Below are 21,964 nucleotides of genomic sequence, written 5' to 3'. Positions count from 1 at the left end.
TTTGAAGTGCCTGTCTCTCAGCTCTCTCTAGGTGGGATGGGGCTACTGTACCTGTGGGTTTGAAGTGTCTGTCTTTCAGCTCTCTCTAAGTGGGACGGGGCTACTGTACCTGTGGGTTTGAAGTGCCTGTCTCTCAGCTCTCTCTAGGTGAGATGGGGCTACTGTACCTGTGGTTTTAAGTGCCTATCTCTCAGCTCTGTCTAGGTGGGATGGGGCTACTGTACCTGTGGGTTTGAAGTGCCTGTCTCTCAGCTCTCTCTAGGTGGGATGGGGCTACTGTACCTGTGGTTTGTAGTGCCTGTCTCTCAGCTCTCTCTAGGTGGGATGGGGCTACTGTACCTGTGGGTTTGAAGTGCCTGTTTCTCAGCTCTCTCTAGGTGGGATGGGGCTACTGTACCTGTGGTTTGAAGTGCCTGTCTCTCAGCTCTCTCTAGCTGGGATGGGGCTACTGTACCTGTGGTTTGAAGTGCCTGTCTCTCAGCTCTCTCTAGGTGGGATGGGGCTACTGTACCTGTGGGTTTGAAGTGCCTGTCTCTCAGCTCTCTCAAGGAGGGATGGGGCTACTGTACCTGTGGTTTGAAGTGCCTGTCTCTCAGCTCTCTCTAGGTGGGATGGGGCTACTGTACCTGTGGGTTTGAAGTGCCTGTCTCTCAGCTCTCTCTAGGTGGGATGGGGCTACTGTACCTGTGGGTTTGAAGTGCCTGTTTCTCAGCTCTCTCTAGGAGGGATGGGGCTACTGTACCTGTGGTTTGAAGTGCCTGTCTCTCAGCTCTCTCTAGCTGGGATGGGGCTACTGTACCTGTGGGTTTGAAGTGCCTGTCTCTCAGCTCTCTCAAGGAGGGATGGGGCTACTGTACCTGTGGTTTGAAGTGCCTGTCTCTCAGCTCTCTCTAGGTGGGATGGGGCTACTGTACCTGTGGGTTTGAAGTGCCTGTCTCTCAGCTCTCTCTAGGTGGGATGGGGCTACTGTACCTGTGGGTTTGAAGTGCCTGTTTCTCAGCTCTCTCTAGGAGGGATGGGGCTACTGTACCTGTGGGTTTGAAGTGCCTGTCTCTCATGTGGTTGATGAGGGTGTCTTTGGAGACACTCTTGTAGGGACACATCTTGCACTTAAACTGCTGAACGATCACCACCTCCATCATCTCCTCCAGTTCAGCCATGGTGTGGGGGACGGCGACCCCTGGTCCGCTCCCAGCCCCCCCCTCCACGACTGGAGCCCCAGAGCCCCCCACCACGCCGCCCTCCTCCTCCTCTCCCCTCGAAGACCTCTCCAAACTGGGGGACCATGTAGGTTCAGGGGCCTCTTCCACCTCAGGCTCCGGATGGTAGGAGTAGGTTCCACTGCTACTGATGTAAGGGCCAGGCTGGCTCTCAGAACACTCCATAGCCTCTGGATGATCTGCTGAGCCCGAGTCTGCGGTGTCTGCCTGGGGGTGGTGGTGGTCTGTGGTGGAACCCTCACCTTCTGGGCCAGTGCTGCTGCTGGTGGTTTCCATGTAGTGGGAGTGCTGAGGCTGCTGCTGGTCAGAGTGCTGTGGCTGGTCTGGGTCCTCTCCTTGCCCTTCCTCAGCCTGGTATTGGTAACATCGTGGCTGTTCCGAATCTGCAGCCCCAGACTCCATATATTGCCGCAGGGTTTGGTGACTCTGAGAGTGGGAGTTGGAACAACCGGGCTGCTCTGAATCTGCAACCGCAGCCCCGGACTCCACATACTGCCGCAGGGTTTGGTGACTCTGGGAGTGGTTAGCACTGCTGCTGCTGTCGATGTGGCTCCGAGAGTGGTGCTGCATCGAATCCTCTTCCTCGTCCCCGGCACACTCCAGGTACGCCCCCGTCCCCGCGCTGCAGTCCACCATATAGTGGGTGTGTCGTAGGCGGGCAGGGGACGAGGGGTTGGAGTCGGTGGCACCGCTACCACTACACTCCACGTACCCCCTTAGGTCCTGTCCAGAGTTGTCGACTATACCGTACTCAGGGAAACGGGACCGGACGAGGGAGCGGGAGGAGCGTGTCTGGTCGGGTTCCTCATCATCTACATACGAGGAGGAGGACTCTCCAGTCTGGTTAAAACAAAATCAAACTTTATTTCAAATGCATTTAGAAATCACAACACACTCCACCATAAAACAATGGAATGACAGATACCACCCCCCCCCAAAAAAAAACAGAGAAGCCATAAAGGTGATGAAGATAAAACAAGCATCAACAACAGAACATAAAAAAGGATGTATAAAATAACAATAAAATCAATGATTTAAAAAGGCCAAGCTAAAAAACAAAAAACTTCAACTGAGTCTGTCCCTCATACCTGATCAGGTCCGTCCGCATCTCCACCGCTACACTCCATGTACTGGGACGCGTGGGAGTGCTGAGGCTGGTTGTCCTGGTCCTCATGGTCTGGGTAGTGGCCGGAGTGAGAGTGACTCCCAGAGGGCTGGACTGGATCCAGGTTATCTTGCATGTCATAAACATATCAATCAAATAAGGGACAGCACTCACTTGAAATCTTTATGAAGCTTTTCTTTCATAAAAAAAAAAAAAAATAAATTACAATGACCAAACACTGGCATAGGTTGTATATTTCATACCCTGCATGTCTCCCTGGTCGTGGCAGGTGGAGGTAGGACCCTCTCCCAGAGCCTCGATGGCGATGCGATGATGGCTGGACAGAGCCGAGGACGACATGTGGGCTACCATAGGGGCCCCTGGAAAGAGACAGGCATGTTGTGTTCCCATGAAACAACAAATGTACTTTCCTATGTACAACGTACTGGCTGCTGAAACATTGGTTCTCTAAATAAGAGTTTCCAAAACATATTGCACTCAGACACCCCCCCCCCCCCGCCCCATTCCAGCATTGGGGAACATCCTGCGCCCCCTCCCTGCACACGCCACGTCTACTTGTATGGGCACAAGCACTGTTCATGACACAAACTGTTTACCCTTCTTGTTGGTAGAGAGAAAATGTATCAGGTTTAAATCTCATTTCTTTCAATTCTACAAATTTGTCATGGGGTGCAGATAAAATGTTGCCGTTTTAAAACATATTTCCTGTAATATACACATTTTGCCATGTATTATGTGTTCATGTGATACTTGAGTTACTCAAACATTATAACAAAATCTATGGGCTAAAAAACCTAGCTCAAAAATGTTAGCTGACATGGGCTTGTTGATGTAGACATTTCTGACAAGTTAAAAATGATGATGCACTACCCAATTTCGCCTGCGACCCCCCTGCCGACCCTTTCCCCACAGTGGTTCCCAAACTCTAAACCTGTTTGGGAACCAACCACTGCTCTAAACCCGTTTGGGAACCGCACGCTCTAAACCCGTTTGGGAACCGCACGCTCTAAACCCGTTTGGGAACCGCACGCTCTAAACCCGTTTGGGAACCGCACGCTCTAAACCCGTTTGGGAACCGCATGCTCTAAACCCGTTTGGGAACCAACCACATGCTCTAAACCCGTTTGGGAACCACATGCTCTAAACCCGTTTGGGAACCACATGCTCTAAACCCGTTTGGGAACCACATGCTCTAAACCCGTTTGGGAACCACATGCTCTAAACCCACTGCTGTAATATAGTGTGCTACTTGGAAGACCTAACAGGTACAGTCGATACCAAAGAGTCCTCAGAGAAAAGCTCACCATCGTCTGGTCCTTGTAGTATCAAATACTGCCCCTCACTGGTCTCGGCAGCTCCGTCCTCTGCACTGGTCACTGCTATACATCCTGGAGAACAAGGACACAAAGATATTGGCTGTGATGGACAGGTTACAGTGTGTGGTCAGTTCTCCACAAAGGAATCACACCAACTCAAGTCCTTTAAAAAATATATATATATATAATAATTGACGTGAATGGTGTATTTGTACTCACATTGTTTGTTACGTTTGTGTCTATTGTTCTATATATATTTTCATGATACTAGGAATCACATTTCCTTTGTTGGGGGGGGGCAAAGGTTTTCATTCCCTCACCGTTCATGATGTCAGATCCGATGGTGGACTCTATGATCTTGTCTATGGCTGATCCCAGGTCTGAGGAGGTAGAGGCTGTGCAGTCTGACACCATCATGCCCCCGCAGTCTGACACCGCTGCACTGGAGTGGACTGTCACCTGTAATACAATATACGGTATGCCGGCTTTTTTTTATACCAAAGCGACTTAGTCAGTGACATTCAACACAACTATTAGCCAAATCAATGTTAGGAAGAAGAAAGAAGAAAAGACAAGTGAGAGTGTAATACTATGTAATATGAGTGTAATACTATGTAATATGAGTAATATGAGTGTAATACTATGTAATATGAGTAATATGAGTGTAATACTATGTAATATGAGTAATATGAGTGTAATACTATGTAATATGAGTGTAATACTATGTAATATGAGTAATATGAGTGTAATACTATGTAATATGAGTGTAATACTATGTAATATGAGTGTAATACTATGTAATATGAGTGTAATACTATGTAATATGAGTAATATGAGTGTAATACTATGTAATATGAGTGTAATACTATGTAATAAGAGTGTAATACTATGTAATATGAGTAATATGAGTGTAATACTATGTAATATGAGTGTAATACTATGTAATAAGAGTGTAATACTATGTAATATGAGTGTAATACTATGTAATATGAGTAATATGAGTGTAATACTATGTAATAAGAGTGTAATACTATGTAATATGAGTGTAATACTATGTAATATGAGTAATATGAGTGTAATACTATGTAATATGAGTGTAATACTATGTAATAAGAGTGTAATACTATGTAATAAGAGTGTAATACTATGTAATATGAGTGTAATACTATGTAATATGAGTGTAATACTATGTAATATGAGTAATATGAGTGTAATACTATGTAATATGAGTAATATGAGTGTAATACTATGTAATATGAGTAATATGAGTGTAATACTATGTAATATGTGTATAATACTATGTAATACTATGTAATATGAGTAATATGAGTGTAATACTATGTAATATGAGTAATATGTGTATAATAATATGTAATATGAGTAATAAGAGTGTAATACTATGTAATATGAGTGTAATACTATGTAATATGTGTATAATACTATGTAATATGAGTAATATGAGTGTAATACTATGTAATATGAGTAATATGAGTGTAATACTATGTAATATGAGTAATATGAGTGTAATACTATGTAATATGTGTATAATACTATGTAATACTATGTAATATGAGTAATATGAGTGTAATACTATGTAATATGAGTAATATGTGTATAATACTATGTAATATGAGTAATATGAGTGTAATACTATGTAATACTATGTAATATGAGTGTAATACTATGTAATATGAGTGTAATACTATGTAATATGAGTGTAATACTATGTAATATGAGTGTAATACTATGTAATATGAGTGTAATACTATGTAATATGAGTGTAATATTACACTCAAAAAGTATGGAGCACAGAAAATTATTATTTTTTTAACTGCAAATGACTGTCCCTATTATTCTTAAATTGTCATCAGTTGTTAGCTTTGGTGTAGAATGCATCACAAGACTAGCTAAAAGCTAAAAAAAAAAAATGACTTGCTTTTATGGTTAGAGTAGGGACATCCCAACGATCCCGGATAGCACTAACCCTCTTCCCGGATAGCGTCCACTATGGTGACGATAATGTTTAACGGAAGACCACTTGTTTCCATATGTTGGGGTTGATTTGTAATTCATAACTTTTCTGGGTAAGTAACATGGGTCTGAATTTGGTAAAAGCCGTCGCCTTTGGCAATGCAGTAAGCAGTGTTAAATATTATCTCTAGCTCAGTTAGCTCTGCCTGTTGACCGGCGTGGGCTGCCACCTGTTGCCTGTCAAATATGGCTGGTAGCTAGTACGGCTGGTAGCTAGTACGACCGACAGCTAGTACGGTAGCTAGTACGGCTGGTAGCTAGTACGACCGACAGCTAGTACTGTAGCTAGTACGGCCGGTAGCTAGTACGGCCGGTAGTTAGTACGGCTGGTAGCTAGTACGGCCGGTAGCTAGTACGGCCGGTAGCTAGTACGGCTGGTAGCTAGTACGGCCGGTAGCTAGTACGGCCGGTAGCTAGTACGGCCGGTAGTTAGTACGGCTGGTAGCTAGTACGGCTGGTAGCTAGTACGACCGACAGCTAGTACGGTAGCTAGTACGGCCGGTAGCTGGTACGACCGACAGCTAGTACGGTAGCTGGTACGGCTGGTAGCTAGTACGACCGACAGCTAGTACGGTAGGTACGGCCGGTAGGTACGGCTGGTAGCTAGTACGACCGACAGCTAGTACGGTAGCTAGTACGGCCGGTAGCTGGTACGGCCGGTAGTTAGTACGGCCGGTAGCTAGGCTGGCTATGGGGGTCAACCAGGGTGCTCTTGAATATTAGAGATGCTCACCTGGGCCGACCCGGACACCAGGATGGACTGGGTTACGGTGGAGACGCTGGTGGACTGGGCCACAGAGGAGGAGTCTGGGAGGTGGACGGTGGCTCTGTGGTGGGTGACGTCTGTACTGGAGCTGGTCTCTGGTAAGAACGCCTGGAAACACAGAAACACGTGTGAGAGGAGATGAAGACTAACTGAAACGTATTACCAGAGACCCTACTGAGCCATTCAAACACTTGGATTCTTCAAAAGCGCTTTATTAAAATGTATTATGATTATCATTGCAAATACACAGGCTTCCCTTGTATTACCATTACAGATGAAACGTTTTTATCTCTTTTAGGATCTATCATGGTCCAAACACACAAACACATTTGTGAAAAAAGCACAACAAAGCCTATTCCCCCTCAGGAGGCTGAAAAGATTTGTCATGTGTCATCAGATCCTCAAAAAGTTCTACAGCTGCACCATTGAAAGCATCTTGACTGGTTGCATCACCTCCTGGTATGGCAGCTGCTCGGCATCAGACTGCAAGGCGCTACAGAGGGTAGTACCCCCAAGCCATAAGACTGCTAATAGTTGTTAGGTTAGCTATTTGGTTAACTATCTGCATTGGCACTTTTTGCACCAACTTTTTGTGACTCATTTACATACGCTGCAGCTTCTGTTTACTATCTGTCAATGTATTCATAGTTATGTGTACCTCATTTACCTCATATCCCTGCACATCGACTCTGTACTGGTACCCTGTGTATATAGCCAAGTTATAGTTACACGTTGTGTATCAATTATTACATGTTTTACTTTTCTATTATTTCTCTATTTTCTTTCTCTCTGCGTTGTTGGGAAGTAAGCATTTCCCTGTTAGTCCACACCCGTTGTTTACCAAGCATGTGCATGTAACGAATACAATTTGATTTGATGTTGAATAGCAATAAAGTTTAAGGATTCTGAACAGTTCACATAGTGGTGTTGTTCTTACCGGGATACCCTCTGAGCTTTGTCCCACATGGCAGTCTGACTCTGGGGCCTGGCCATGGTGACCGTGCCCATGGTGACCGTGCCCATGGCGGTGCTGGCTGTGGTGGCGTGAGGCGTGTGGTGCCGCTGCGTCACTGCTGTCTGCAGACATGGCCTCGGACGACTCCATGCCCATACCGCTCTCCGACGGCTCCTCCATCCCGGACCCTGACGGACCCACATCACTGCTGCTCTCCACCTCTATCTCCCCTTCCATCTAGCATCGAAAATAATATGGTCATTAAGCTTTAAGAATAGAACTGCACCCCCCCCAAAAAAATAGTTTTGTTTTAGTAATTTAGTAGACGCTCTTATCCAGAGCAACATACAGTAGTGATTATGTACATTTTCATACCGGTCCCCAGTGGGGAATCAAGGCCACAACCCTGGCATTGCAAACACCATGCTTTACCAACTGAGACACACGGGACTTATGAGTGGCACATGATCAGTGTGAGGGAATCAAATCCACAACCTTGGTATTGTCAACATTATGTTCGAACCCTTGAGACATCTGTGCTCGAATGGCCTACCCCAGCCAAACCCCAACCTACACAACGCTGGGCCAATTGTGCACTGCCCCGTGGGACTCCCAATCACGGCCGGTTGTGTTACAGCCTGGAATCGAACCAGGGTCTGTAGTGATGCCTCCAGCACTAACATGCAATGCATTAGACCGCTGCGCCACACTACAGATACATAATTGAGACTGAGACATGATGATGGATACCAGTTTAACTTTCATACTATTTCATTAGTGTGCTTTTACACAAAATGTGTGTACCATGTATTGGATATTGATTGCGTGAATTGCAGATTATTGCAAATAAGTTTAAGGAGTTTCTGTAGAGTAGCATTTCTGAGGATCATTAGAGAAGTCAGTGTAGAGGTAAATATTACTGACACTAGATGGAACACTGTATTGGAGAGCTTGCTAGCTTCGTCGCTAACTGTCAATGTTAATTGCGCTGGACGTGGTTTCCTTCTTTTTTGCGCTTAGACAGCACATTGGCGACCTTTAGAGGCAAATATACTATCTAGTAGCTAAACTAGTAATAGTTTTTTTCTGGGAAGACAACAAGGCTCTCGGACAAGCCGTTCAGATCCTGCTAATAAACCTGCTGACGTGAGGTTGCACATCAACATGCAACAAGGTCAGTGGCATAGTTATATACTTCGTGGTTGATATAATAGCGCAAACAGTCATTATTGTTTTTTTTACATGTTGACAACTCTAACTAAACACAACTTGAGTTCCGCGTGTGAGCTAGCAACGACCCATCTTTATGGATTTCAACAGGCCAAGCTGCCCTCTCTCCTGCCTGCTCTGCGAGCCCACGTTTTTGCATTCAGGCATTATAAAACCTACTAAGGCGGAGGGACCTCGAGGGCCTCAGTATAAAAAAAACAGACCGTCCAACGTCCGTCCCTGAAGAAAATTTTATTAATGTATCTATATAACACGAGATTCCTTGAGATTTTTACTTACTGTGTATTGCGAGTTGAATTTGTTTATGACTTAGTAGACACGACAAAACTGTATAAGAAGTTGTACGCGATAATTGCTCCTCCATTCTAGTCGGGCGCCATCAGTATCTCCTCACTTCCTGTTTGACCGACCGGATCTTATTTCTCTGTTTTTGCTGAAAAGTGGAAGCTGTTTTAAAATGAGCTCCTTGTTTTTTTTTCATGATATAAATGGCAGGTCTTAAATCTTGTTAGTTTCAATAGAGCACCGTATGGCAAATTACAGGACTATTGTTTCCAGATGAAGACTTATTAGATCCTTTAACAACGAGCGGGGTGCTGGGCGCAGTAACAATATCAATTGTAGCGCGAACATGCTGCAATGTTTCGGAAAATCAGTAGTTATGGCTGTAAAATGTTCTACTATAGTTGTAGTAGCTTGATGTTTGGTTAGATGATACAAAGTATCTATTTACATAATGGCAGTGGCTAATAACGCTGGATGTTTGGCTCTGCTGTGTGGAATTTTAACAAAATAAACAGGTATAGCTCTATTTCAAAATATTTGACAGAGTTACAGTTCATATAAGGAAATCAGTCACTTGAAATATATTCGTAAACCCTAATCTATGGATGTCACATTACTGGGAAAACATACCAAAAAAAAGTAGGGGCGTGGCTCAGAGAACCAATCAGTATCTGGTGTGACCACCATTTGCCTCGTGCAGCGCTGCACATCTCCATAGAGTTGATCAGGCTGTTGATTGTGGCCTGTGGAATGTTGTCCCACACCTCTTCAATGGCTGTGTGAAGATGCTGAATATTAGCGGGAACTGGAACATGCTGTCGTACACGTTGATCCAGAGCATCCCAAACATGCTCAATGGGTGACATGTCTGAGTATGCAGGCCATGGAAGAACTGGGACATTTTCAGATTCCAGGAGTTGTGTACAGATTCTTGCGACATAGGGCCATGCATTATCATGCTGAAACATGAGGTGATGGCGGTGGATGAATGGTACGACAATAGGCCTCAGGATCTTTCCACAGTATCTCTGTGCATTCAAATTGCCATTGATAAAATGCCATTTTGTTGTCTGTAGCCTATGCCTGCCCATACCATAACCCCACCGCCATCATGGGGCTTTCTGTTGACATCAGCAAACCGCTCACCCGTACAATGTCATACTCATGGTCTGCGGTTGTGAGGTCGGCTTGGACATACTGCCAAAATCTATAAAATAACTTGAGGCTTATGGTAGAGAAATTAAAATGTGATTGTCCCCAGCACAAGGTGGACATGTGTAATGATAATTGTGTTTAATCAGCTTCTTAATATGCCACACCTGTCAGGTGGATGGATTATCTTGGCAAAGGGGAAATGCTCAGTAACGAATGTAAAATTTGTGCACAAAATTAGAGAAATAAGCTTTTGTGTCCACAGATCCTTTATTTCGGCTTATGAAACATGGGACCAACACATTACATGTTACGTTTATAGTTTTGTGTGTTTATGCGGCGCCTCATTGTATTGACAGCAGAGAGGAAGACAGCTGCACAAGATGATTAGCTAGCTACAAGGTGACATAGACAAGGACTGATAATGAAGTGCTATTTGTTTATTGAATTTTCAGTTCTGTTTTAATACAAAACATTGATTTACATACTAAAATAACTTAAGTGAGAGACCATGGCGTGCCATTCAGTGCAAAATGCATGGCTTTTGATATATATAAAAATAACTCTAAATAAACACATTGTATTGTTGAACACAAAAATAAAACTGAAGAGCAATATAAATAAATATAAATTCATGTCATCCAAAATATCTGCCAGGGAGACAGGTGAAAGCCACAACAGATTTTGAATCGATTCTGCTGGAGCTGTGGTTATTTCAGAGCTGTGGTTATATCTCTCTGGACCCTAGTCTAGGTTAAATGACAGGAACCTGTTGACTCACACGCCATTTGGAGGAAAGTACCCATTCTACTGTTGGTACATGGAAGGTGGCCAATCATTTTACAAAACACAAAGCTTTGGGGTGATGTTTTAACTTTCCAAAACGGTACTGCATAAACACAAGAGTGCCTTAAGACACTCGCCGTCATTCTCAAGTCGCTCTGGATAAGAGTGTCTGCTAAATTACTTTCAATTTAAATATATAAGTTGGCAGGACGGCAACAAACAGATCTGGGACCCTAAGAGGCCCTGTTGAAAGGGTTCTTCAATCTTCAGCCCCCATAGTTAAGAGCCACTGCAGTTCAGGAGATCGTACTTCACGTATCCCACACGGTCCACCTGTCTGTTGGAGTTCATTCGCCAGTAGAAACTATCCCGGCAGAAGTAGGAGTTTCCTACAATACAAAACAATCACAAGGATTAATCTTCTTTCACGTGTTGTGTGTTTTGTACACACGATGGTACACAGCAGTGTGAAGTGTCTCGTTGCCATGGTTCCAATTACAGGAGGCTGGCTGAGCATCCCCAATACAAATAAGGATCCCCTTTAATTAAGAACGGGAATAATCCATGTCATTCCCTTTATCAAAAGTATAAACTTGTCAGTTTGCTGCAATATTTATGCTGTTTCGTATCAAAAAGCCTACGGTGTGAGTGGAGAAATATAGTTGAATATTTACCCTTGAATTGGAACACATCGTGAGAATCGAGGGGAACTCCTCCAAAGACCAGGTCTGTGAAGCGAGGATATCCCGTGTCGATTTTCTGTCCCTCCACATCCAGCCTGTAAGGATCAGACACATTTGGTTTGGTTATTACGACACAGACCTACACATACAATAAATAGTTATACATCCAATCCTCCATTGAGTTCTACTGATCCACTTCCAGTTACTTTTGGAGGTTGTTTTGCTGTATGAAATGATACAGCTAATACTATTATATTCTGCCACTTAGCAGTCACTTCTAATCCAAAGCAATTTTACAATACAGTCACTTCTAATCCAAAGCAATTTACAATACAGTCAATGCATACATTTCTAGTATGCGTGTGATCCCTTCGAAACTTGAACCCAGAACCTTATCTCAGCACCCAGTCCTCCCATGTGAACTCGGGATTGACTCACCTCCAGTAGTTCTCTCCACTGAAGAGGAGCACCTTGCCTTTCCCTCTCTGCAGTGCTCCCTCCACCTTCTCTACAGTGGAGGACAGACCCAGTTTCTCAATGCTGCGGGGTCCCAGGAGACTCTGTCCTGTATACACCCAGAACCTGGTGCCTGTGGGACAACAGAGACAAAGGTTAGAGTGATGTGGGGAGGCAGGTAGCCTTGTGGTTAGAGTGTAGGGGCGGCAGGTAGCCTAGTGGTTAGAGTGTAGGGGTGGCAGGTAGCCTAGTGGTTAGAGTGTAGGGGCGGCAGGTAGCCTAGTGGTTAGAGTGTAGGGGCGGCAGGTAGACTAGTGGTTAGAGTCTAGGGGCGGCAGGTAGACTAGTGGTTAGAGTGTAGGGGCGGCATTTAGCCTAGTGGTTAGAGTGTAGGGGCGGCAGGTAGCCTAGTGGTTAGAGTGTAGGGGTGGCAGGTAGCCTAGTGGTTAGAGTGTAGGGGCGGCAGGTAGCCTAGTGGTTAGAGTGTAGGGGCGGCAGGTAGCCTAGTGGTTAGAGTGTAGGGGCGGCAGGTAGCCTAGTGGTTAGAGTGTAGGGGCGGCATGTAGCCTAGTGGTTAGAGTGTAGGGGCGGCAGGTAGCCTAGTGGTTAGAGTGTAGGGGTGGCAGGTAGCCTAGTGGTTAGAGTGTAGGGGCGGCAGGTAGCCTAGTGGTTAGAGTGTAGGGGCGGCAGGTAGACTAGTGGTTAGAGTCTAGGGGCGGCAGGTAGACTAGTGGTTAGAGTGTAGGGGCGGCAGGTAGCCTAGTGGTTAGAGTGTAGGGGCGGCAGGTAGCCTAGTGGTTAGAGTGTAGGGGCGGCAGGTAGACTAGTGGTTAGAGTCTAGGGGCGGCAGGTAGACTAGTGGTTAGAGTGTAGGGGCGGCAGGTAGCCTAGTGGTTAGAGTGTAGGGGCGGCAGGTAGCCTAGTGGTTAGAGTGTAGGGGCGGCAGGTAGCCTAGTGGTTAGAGTGTAGGGGCGGCAGGTAGCCTAGTGGTTAGAGTGTAGGGGCGGCAGGTAGCCTAGTGGTTAGAGTGTAGGGGCGGCAGGTAGCCTAGTGGTTAGAGTGTAGGGGCGGCAGGTAGCCTAGTGATTAGAGCATTGGGCAAGTAACCGAAAGGTTGCTTGATTGAATCCCCAAACTGAGTTGTTCTTCTCCAGAACAAGGCAGTTTAACCCACTGTTCCTGGGCCGGCATTGTAAGTAAGAATTTGTTCTTAACTGACTTGCCTAGTTAAAAAAAAAATGGTGTGTGTGTATATTCTGTTTACCTGAGAAGAAGTAGATTTTCTTGGTCGCAAGGTCCTCGAAGGCCGTGTCAACGACGACTGGCACAGCCGGCCACCTCTTTGACATGGAGAACGGACCCTCCAGTCCACCATCAGTCTTGCTCGACATCCTCCAATATTGCCTATTGGATTCAGCAAAAAAAAACATCACAATTATGAATTTAGCTACATTTCAACGCTATTATTTACATTGTAAGATAATGGGCTACACTGTTAGAAGAAATGGTTTCTAGAAAGAACCAACAAGAAGTGTTCATTAGCTCTAATGGTCGTTGTGGTGTAGCTGTGCTGAGTAGTAAGAGGGGACTCCAGCGGGAGAAATATGTGGCTCCTTTATTTGCATTCTGTCCTGTAAACTTCCTGTTTCTCTCTCCATTAGCCCATAACTCTATCCTGTTTCTCTCTCTGGGTATCTCTCCATTTGCCCATAAAAAAAAGTGTCCAAGCTCCCAGCCACCCTAGTCATAGACTATTCTCTCTGCTACCGCACAGTAAGCGGTACCGGAGCGCCAAGTCTAGGTCCAAGAGTCTTCTAAACAGCTTCTACCCCCCCAAGCCACAAGACTCCTGAACAGCTAATCAAATGGATACCCAGACTATTTGCACCCCCCCCCCCTGCGCTGCTGCTAGTCTCTGTTATTATCTATGCATAGTCACTTTAATAACTCTACCTACATGTACACATTCCCTCAATTACCTCGACACCGGTGCCCCCGCACATTGACTCTGTACCGGTGCCCCCTGTATATAGCCTCCACATTGACTCTGTACTGGTACCCCCTGTATATAGCCTCCACATTGACTCTGTACCGGTACCCCCTGTATATAGCCTCCACATTGACTCTGTACCGGTACCCCCTGTATATAGCTTCCACATTGACTCTGTACCGGTGCCCCCTGTATATAGCCTCCACATTGACTCTGTACCGGTACCCCCTGTATATAGCCTCCACATTGACTCTGTACCGGTGCCCCCTGTATATAGCCTCCACATTGACTCTGTACCGGTGCCCCCTGTATATAGCCTCCACATTGACTCTGTACCGGTGCCCCCTGTATATAGCCTCCACATTGACTCTGTACCGTAATACCCTGTATATAGCCTTGCTTTTGTTATTTACTGCTGCTCTTTAATTATTTGTTATTCTTATTGATTTAATTTTTTAGGTATTTTCTTAACTGCATTGTTGGTTAAGGGCTTGTAAGTAAGCATTTCACTGTAAGGTCTACACCTGTTGTATTCGGCTCATGTGACAAATGAAATTTGATTTGATTTGAACTCTTGTGCGCTCTTAAAGGGGCACACACCCATTTAACGTCACAGCCCTAAAAAAGGTTGCAGTGTTGAACCGCAAAGAAACCTTCTTTTTTTTATAGTGTAAAGGTTGCTCACCCATCTTTGAAGAAGTGCAGGTCTCCATCAATTTCTGTGATGGTGTCGAATATGTTAATCTGACAGGGGCTCTGGGATGGGTCCACAGGGTGTGTGGTGGTAGTGGTAGTGGGCTTAGTGGTAGTGGTGTCAGGCTTGGGCTCAGGGCCAGGTGAAGGAATGGTGGGGATGGGGTCAGGGCCTGTCTTGGACCCTGGGTGGGAAGATATTGGAAATTAATGCAATGAAATGAAATGAACACTTAACTATAGTCATTTTTGTTCCATTGCCATCTGGTCTCTGTGGTGATATAGGGAAATGCTACATTGTTGTCTGTATGTTGTGTATCCTGTATGATCACATGACATTGCAGCCTGGTCCCAGCCCACTTGGCAAAAACTGGTTGAATCAACATTGTTTCTACGCCATTCCAACCCCCCAAAAAAAAAAAAAAAATATTTTTATTTTTTATGTTTAGACATGTCAATGTGGAAAACTGATCGGATTTGCAGAAAAATCATCAATGGGCATTGTTAACCTAAATCTAATGACATGTTGACATTTGCTGTTGATTTCACGTTGAATTCACAGTTAGATGTAAATCAAAGCTGGAAGTTAAACTGACGTATCTGCCCAGCGGGAGGTCTGTGTGTCACTCAAGACAGCACAAACAGATCTAGGACCCTGACTAGTGATATTGCACAATCAAGTTTCAAATACAGTGAAAACGCCTTTTCTAATCACGTCACATGGTGATAATATCATACCATAGAGATACTGAATGCCCTCAACATCATCTTCATGCAGGGAGAAGTCTTCCACGTAGCTGTACATGGGATACATGAGGGCGTCTCTGATGCTGGAGTGGTCTAGACCCAGGGCATGACCAAACTCGTGGGCCGCAACCAGGAACAGACTGTAGCCTGAGAGAGGAGAGGGTGAGTAGAAACACATCATTAAGTCAGCTGTGGTTTGCACCTGTAGCCTGAGTGTCAGTATTTTTTGTGCTACCATGCTAACTACCCGTCACACATTGTCATGTTTGGCTTGACATTTACTAACTGGCAACAAGCAGGTCTGGGACCAGGCTAACTGTCAACAAACAGATCTGGGACCAGGCTAACTGTCAACAATCAGATCTGGGACCAGGCTAACTGGCAACAAACAGGTCTGGGACCAGGCTAACTGGCAACAATCAGATCTGGGACCAGGCTAACTGGCAACAATCAGATCTGGGACCAGGCTAACTGTCAACAAACAGGTCTGGGACCAGGCTAACTGGCAACAAACAGATCTGGGACCAGGCTAACTGGCAACAATCAGATCTGGGACCAGGCTAACTGGCAATAAACAGGTCTGGGACCAGGCTAACTGGCAACAATCAGGTCTGGGACCAGGCTAACTGGCAACAAGCAGGTCTGGGACCAGGCTAACTGGCTACAAACAGGTCTGGGACCAGGCTAACTGGCAACAAACAGGTCTGGGACCAGGCTAACTGGCAACAAACAGGTCTGGGACCAGGCTAACTGGCTACAAACGGATCTGGGATCAGGCTAACTGGCTACAAACAGATCTGGGATCAGGCTGGTGCACCTACTATAATACACAGTTTCCATACTATTGAGCTGGTTATGCATCCACCTAGAACCATGCTGGAAAGGACAATGTGAAAGGAAATGATCTGACTCAGCGGTTCGAGTCGGCGCAATAGTTTGAAACAGGTATAGAAGCAGCGGCGTTAGTCTCTGACTGTCAGCCAGCAGTTTGTCTCTGACTGTCAGCCAGCAGTTTGTCTCTGACTGTCAGCCAGGAGTTTGTCTCTGACTGTCAGCCAGCAGTTTGTTTCTGACTGTCAGCCAGCAGTTTGTCTCTGACTGTCAGCCAGCAGTTTGTCTCTGACTGTCAGCCAGCAGTTTGTCTCTGACTGTCAGCCAGCAGTTTGTCTCTGACTGTCAGCCAGCAGTTTGTCTCTGACTGTCAGCCAGCAGTTTGTCTCTGACTGTCAGCCAGCAGTTTGTTTCTGACTGTCAGCCAGCAGTTTGTTTCTGATTGTCGGCCAGCAGTTTGTCTCTGACTGTCAGCCAGCAGTTTGTCTCTGACTGTCAGCCAGCAGTTTGTCTCTGACTGTCAGCCAGGAGTTTGTCTCTGACTGTCAGCCAGCAGTTTGTTTCTGACTGTCAGCCAGCAGTTTGTCTCTGACTGTCAGCCAGCAGTTTGTCTCTGACTGTCAGCCAGCAGTTTGTCTCTGACTGTCAGCCAGCAGTTTGTCTCTGACTGTCAGCCAGCAGTTTGTCTCTGACTGTCAGCCAGCAGTTTGTCTCTGACTGTCAGCCAGCAGTTTGTTTCTGATTGTCGGCCAGCAGTTTGAGTCAGCACGGTAGGTGCACTGACGCCGTCTATATCACTCACCCCTATCTTGGCAGAAGCCCCATTTCGTGTCTGCGTCAAAGTTGCTGGTGGTAGCGCACCACAGCCTGCCGTCTCCCCGTCCCTCGCTGGTGCATGAGTCATACTTATTTCCCAGGAAGACGAAGGGGAAGTGACACGGCTCTCCCTCAGAGTTTCCACCAATCACAGTCGTATCTGTCATAACACAGACACAATACTATTAGCGAACACGTGCCACTGACGTCAGACTAGTGATTCATGTATGTGTGACAGCGATCAGACCTGGGTTTAAATACTATTTCATTTGAACTGTGCTCGATTGATTTTTCTTGGTGCAATGGAATCAGTGGATAGACCCAAAACCACACCCATTTGCTACTCCTGTCAGGCTCAATCAAACACTCAAAATATTTGAAGTAAAAATAATACTATTTGAACCCTGGTCTGGTAGTGGTGACAGTGACAATCCCTCACCTCTGTTGGGACAGAAGCCAAATTTCTTATCCTTGTCAAAGTTGTCTGTGGTGGAACACCAGCGGTATCCATCGCTGCGGCCTTCCGTCGTGCAACCATCATATGTCTCCCCGAGAAACACAAAGGGGAACACACATGCTTTGCCGTTGCTGTTTCCGTCGAATGTGTACAGAACTGTGTGAGAGAGAGACAGAGAGAGAAGGAGAGAGAGAGAGAGAGAGGGAGAGAGAGAGAGAGATGGAGCGAGAGAGAGGGAGAGAGAGGGAGAGGGAGAGAGAGATGGAGAGAGAGAGAGAGATGGAGCGAGAGAGGGAGAGAGAGATGGAGAAAGAGAGGGAGAGAGAGAGAGAGAGAGAGAGAGAGAGAGAGAGAGAGAGAGAGAGAGAGATGGAGAGAGAGAGGGAGAGGGAGGGAGAGAGAGAGAGATGGAGAAAGAGAGAGAGAGAGAGAGAGAGAGAGAGAGAGAGAGAGAGAGAGAGAGAGAGAGAGATGGAGCGAGAGAGGGAGAGGGAGAGAGAGAGAGAGAAAGAGGGAGGGGCATATGATTAGAGGCATGTCATAGCACACTCTATCTAAAATACTTTCTGACCAATCATTCCTCTCAAGTATTAACTGTCAATCTTACGTTCACTTGGACAGAAGCCGAATTTCTTGTCTCTGCCGTAGTCGGCTGTGGTGGCACACCAGGGCAGTTTGTCAGAGCGCCCCTTCGTGGTGCAGGTGGAGTACTGCTTGCCCTCGAAGGAAAAAGGGAAGTGACACAGAGCACCCTCTGCGTTGCCAAAGCTAGTCTTCACAGCTGGAACAAAAAAGTGATGTTTTTATTGGGTGAAATTGTGAACGATAGCTATGTCCGACATTATTAAATACATATAAGTGACCCGAAAAAATGGCTCACTGCAGCTCAAGGATTCAACCCTACAGATTGATGTTGAGATGTTGGCAGAGGCATATAATTCATTTCAATCTCAGTCAAGAAAATGCTTAAAATGGACAGTAGGGGGAGTCATAGATCCATGAAATACTGCCTGCCTGAAACAGCCAGGTTTGACTATACACCATGCTGACCTGCTCCTTTGCCGAGGGTCCAGTTTTCGTCGTCGTCAAAGTGGGCGTCTCCCTGTATGCCCTCACCAGGTGGGAAGGCGTGGGCCAGAAGGCCGTCCTTACCATCGAAGGGGTAGCCGTCTCCATGGTCTGGAAAATAACAAGGCATTGAATGAACGGCATTCATTTCATGCAGAGTCGGGGTCAATTCAGTTCCTTCCTTTCATGTTTCTTCAATAAAGATTTATTTGGATGTCTACTCTTCAATTTCGAGATATGTTTAAAACGTACATTTTCTGTGAGGCTGAGGTTGTTTAATTGTTGCTGTCAGACGATATGGTACATATTGCATAGCCTGGATTCCAAAATGATATGCTCCCTTTTCACTGAAGTGAAACAATGGGTGAAAAACAGAGTGTCCGTTCGGATCCCAGGCTACGTACAGTTACTGCAGCCCTTCTTACCTGCTTTTCCAAATGACACCATGATGTCAGCGATGCCGTCGAAGAGTCGCGTGAAGGTGAGAGGGGTGACATCACTCCACACCTTGAAGGCTCTGGCGAAGGCGTCGTCTATCAGAGAGGCTCCCATGTCTGGAGAGTAGTTCAGGATCCTAGAGAGAAAAGCAAGAGAGTACGGTCAAACTCACTATGGCAGTCAACATCCACAGATTCATTTAGAGTGTATCGTAGGCCATTGTTTTGCAATGCGCTATTAGCACACTGTTTCAGGTATCTATTTCCAACTTAAGTCTGTTGAGGCATCGGACATAACTCTGGAATGTGCTTTCTCAGTCAGGAAAAGGGTTGTAACATAATTCATGCATCTCATTACACTTAGCAACTGGGCTAATGAATATACATGAACGCACCAAGAGGTATTCGGAGCATCACTCTGTGCAGTCTTTTGGTTATATTATCCCATCTTCCACCATACCTGTACGTAATGTCGTGATGGTCCCATTTCAGGTCCCCCTGGAAGGTCTGGTAGGAGCGTACATCAGGGACCCCGCAGCGAGGTGCCTTCATGGCTGCTACCGTAGACTTGTCCAGCGTCCCTGTCTCCTCCAACCCCATCTGCCTCTGCATTCTTATCAGAGCCTTGGAGGTGGACATCATGGACTGGAAACTGCTGCGGTGCTGAACGTTCATGTAGCCAAACCTCTTCAAGTAGCTCTGGAGGTAGGAAATAATGAATACCATGAGATTATTTGATTAATTACATCATTGCAAATTCATGAAATGAGGTCAAATTATAACACATACATGTCTGCTTCAGGTAGTTCTGATGATAAATTACGATGATAAGATTATAGCAAATCTTGAGATTATTGCAAATCATAAAATGATGTCCAACGATGCAGAATTTAATGTCCCTTTAGTTTGGCGTAATCCAAAACATTAAAACATGAAGACGTTGGACAACACCCACATTTATTTAGTGACTATAAAGAAATGTCCCACCCTCACGTCATGTGTTTTTGTCTTCAGAACAGAAACCAGGACGAACGAAGCATCTGTTCATAGACATAGATCAAATCTCTTATCTATTGGCTACTCACATTTGCCAGCTCCGTATCAGTCATGTTCTTGAGGACATCTCCAGGGAACGTGACGGACACAGACTTCTTCAGGGGAACGCACCATCCACTCAGCATACACGTCCCCAACACAAACAAAGCCAGAACTCTTCTCATGGTGAGACCAAAGGTGACAGAGAAGATGCAAGAATGTGCCAGATAGACAGTCAATGAAGATGAATGCTCTCTCGCCGACACACACACACACACACACTCAAAAAAGCACAGTTTCTCCCTTGGCTCTTGTTGCTGTTCAATCTCTTTGTTGTGGCCGGCTCTTGAGACTTGTTGCCGTTCTCCTTTGTGACCTTGGTGCTTTGGGTTCAGTATTTATGCTCTCAGTTTTAGACACCCTCTTAACACCCCCCCCCCGCCCCTCCTCTCTGCCTATACCAGTCATCACCACTCCCACAGGGACTAAGCTTCATGTTATTGTTCAGGGGTTTTCCAAAATATACTAATCTACACATTTAGCCCAGTACATCACTTCCTATCAATGAACCCTTTTTTAGCTACATTTCTGGTGAAGTATTTTGACCAATACAATTAGGGAAATGATCTAATAATTACGTTAGGATGTTTTGGCTTTATTCAAGCTAAAAGATTGCAGGACATTTGGTTAGAAGAGTGACTCTGACATAATGCGAATCTAAAAGTACTGTTTCTTATATTCTACAGCGACAGCGAGTGCTGTAGTAACACATACATCTTTTGACTTCTATTAGTGCTGAATGTCTAGGAAAAGCCCCTGCAGACATATAACTCGCATAAATAAATAGCTGCGGTAATAGCATGCTTATTCAATGGACATATTCATCTGTTTATGTTTAGCCAGTGGGTTTAGGTAACTGTAAGACATGTGGAAACCAAATGTAAAAAAATGTACAATCATAACCTAAACCTGTACTTCTGTTATCTTAAAATAACATTGTAGCTGTAACATTTTATTGAATGAAGTTTGCCTTTTCAGTTTTCAGGTTTTGGGGGAAAACAACTGAGTCAGTGGTCAAAGAGGTTCAAGATATAACTACTATGTGTTACACCATGTAACTGTCTAGGGCTGCCAATCAAACGTATAACAACTAAAACTCTCCGTCTCTCACCAATCCCCACTAAACTATGTAACTGTCTAGGGCTGCCAATCAAACGTATAACAACTAAAACTCTCCGTCTCTCACCAGTCCCCACTAAACTATGTAACTGTCTAGGGCTGCCAATCAAACGTATAACAACTAAAACTCTCCGTCTCTCACCAGTCCCCACTAAACTATGTAACTGCCTAGGGCTGCCAATCAGAAAACGCTCTCTGTTTGTCCCTACATGTCAATAATCAAGTACATGTACAGCAACTTTTGTAATGAAATACATGTACAGAAATGGTCGTATGGTTCAGAAGAGTATGAATGAAAACTGACATTGAACCAAATAGCTACAAACATGAAGCCTAATACATTGATAGAGAATTTAGATAGTATTAGTAGATGCTATGTACCATTACTAATCAAATATAATGCCACAGACAACACACATGTTGTGTTCCATTGCACAACACGGCTGGCTGTACATCACCGTGTAATAATACCGCTGCAATACTCTGTGGTTAATTCAATTTAAGGAACAATCTACTTTAATGTCACCATGTCAGTGATGACATGCCATGAATCGTAACTCAAATCATTGTGATCAAACTTGTGACGGATATTAGGTCATGGGGGGAAATACTCGTTAGTGTTTTTTTCTTCTTCTCACCCTAGGAGATATTTCATCAGTCAAGACGGGTTTATTTCCGGCCCATCCGAGCACATTACACAGGCCT

General features: G+C 45.2%; 2 protein-coding genes across 7 annotated transcripts in view; both read right to left on the bottom strand.

Moving 5' to 3' along the window:
* The window catches only part of LOC124032363 (zinc finger protein 335-like), a 45,162-nt gene extending 36,124 nt beyond the window's left edge, over window positions 1-9,038 (bottom strand). For all 6 annotated transcript variants that reach the window (XM_046344717.1, XM_046344716.1, XM_046344718.1 and 3 more), the window contains exons 1-8: window positions 8,924-9,038; window positions 7,397-7,651; window positions 6,427-6,567; window positions 3,983-4,121; window positions 3,651-3,734; window positions 2,589-2,705; window positions 2,309-2,454; window positions 1,031-2,060 (exon numbers count right to left, since the gene is read on the bottom strand). In XM_046344717.1, the coding sequence (XP_046200673.1) occupies window positions 1,031-2,060; window positions 2,309-2,454; window positions 2,589-2,705; window positions 3,651-3,734; window positions 3,983-4,121; window positions 6,427-6,567; window positions 7,397-7,651 (1,912 nt within the window). In that variant the 5' untranslated portion in view covers window positions 8,924-9,038. The remainder of the gene's footprint in view (window positions 1-1,030; window positions 2,061-2,308; window positions 2,455-2,588; window positions 2,706-3,650; window positions 3,735-3,982; window positions 4,122-6,426; window positions 6,568-7,396; window positions 7,652-8,923) is intronic.
* Window positions 9,039-10,506: 1,468 nt separating this feature from the next.
* On the bottom strand, window positions 10,507-20,459 carry LOC124032362 (matrix metalloproteinase-9-like). The gene is made up of 13 exons (XM_046344715.1): window positions 20,131-20,459; window positions 19,506-19,744; window positions 19,034-19,182; window positions 18,591-18,719; window positions 18,148-18,321; window positions 17,523-17,696; window positions 17,070-17,243; window positions 15,428-15,583; window positions 14,682-14,874; window positions 13,271-13,410; window positions 11,989-12,139; window positions 11,542-11,645; window positions 10,507-11,256 (listed from the first exon to the last, which is right to left on the bottom strand). Exons 1-13 carry the CDS (start codon window positions 20,263-20,265, stop codon window positions 11,147-11,149), a joined length of 2,028 nt encoding a protein of 675 aa, XP_046200671.1. The 5' UTR covers window positions 20,266-20,459; the 3' UTR covers window positions 10,507-11,146.
* Between the last annotated feature and the right edge of the window lie 1,505 nt (window positions 20,460-21,964).

Source organism: Oncorhynchus gorbuscha, linkage group LG03 (assembly GCF_021184085.1).
Source record: "Oncorhynchus gorbuscha isolate QuinsamMale2020 ecotype Even-year linkage group LG03, OgorEven_v1.0, whole genome shotgun sequence".
In the NCBI taxonomy this organism is placed as follows: domain Eukaryota; kingdom Metazoa; phylum Chordata; class Actinopteri; order Salmoniformes; family Salmonidae; genus Oncorhynchus; species Oncorhynchus gorbuscha.
The sequence above is the reverse complement of the archived record's forward strand: the minus strand, read 5'-3'. Positions and strand labels throughout refer to the sequence as shown.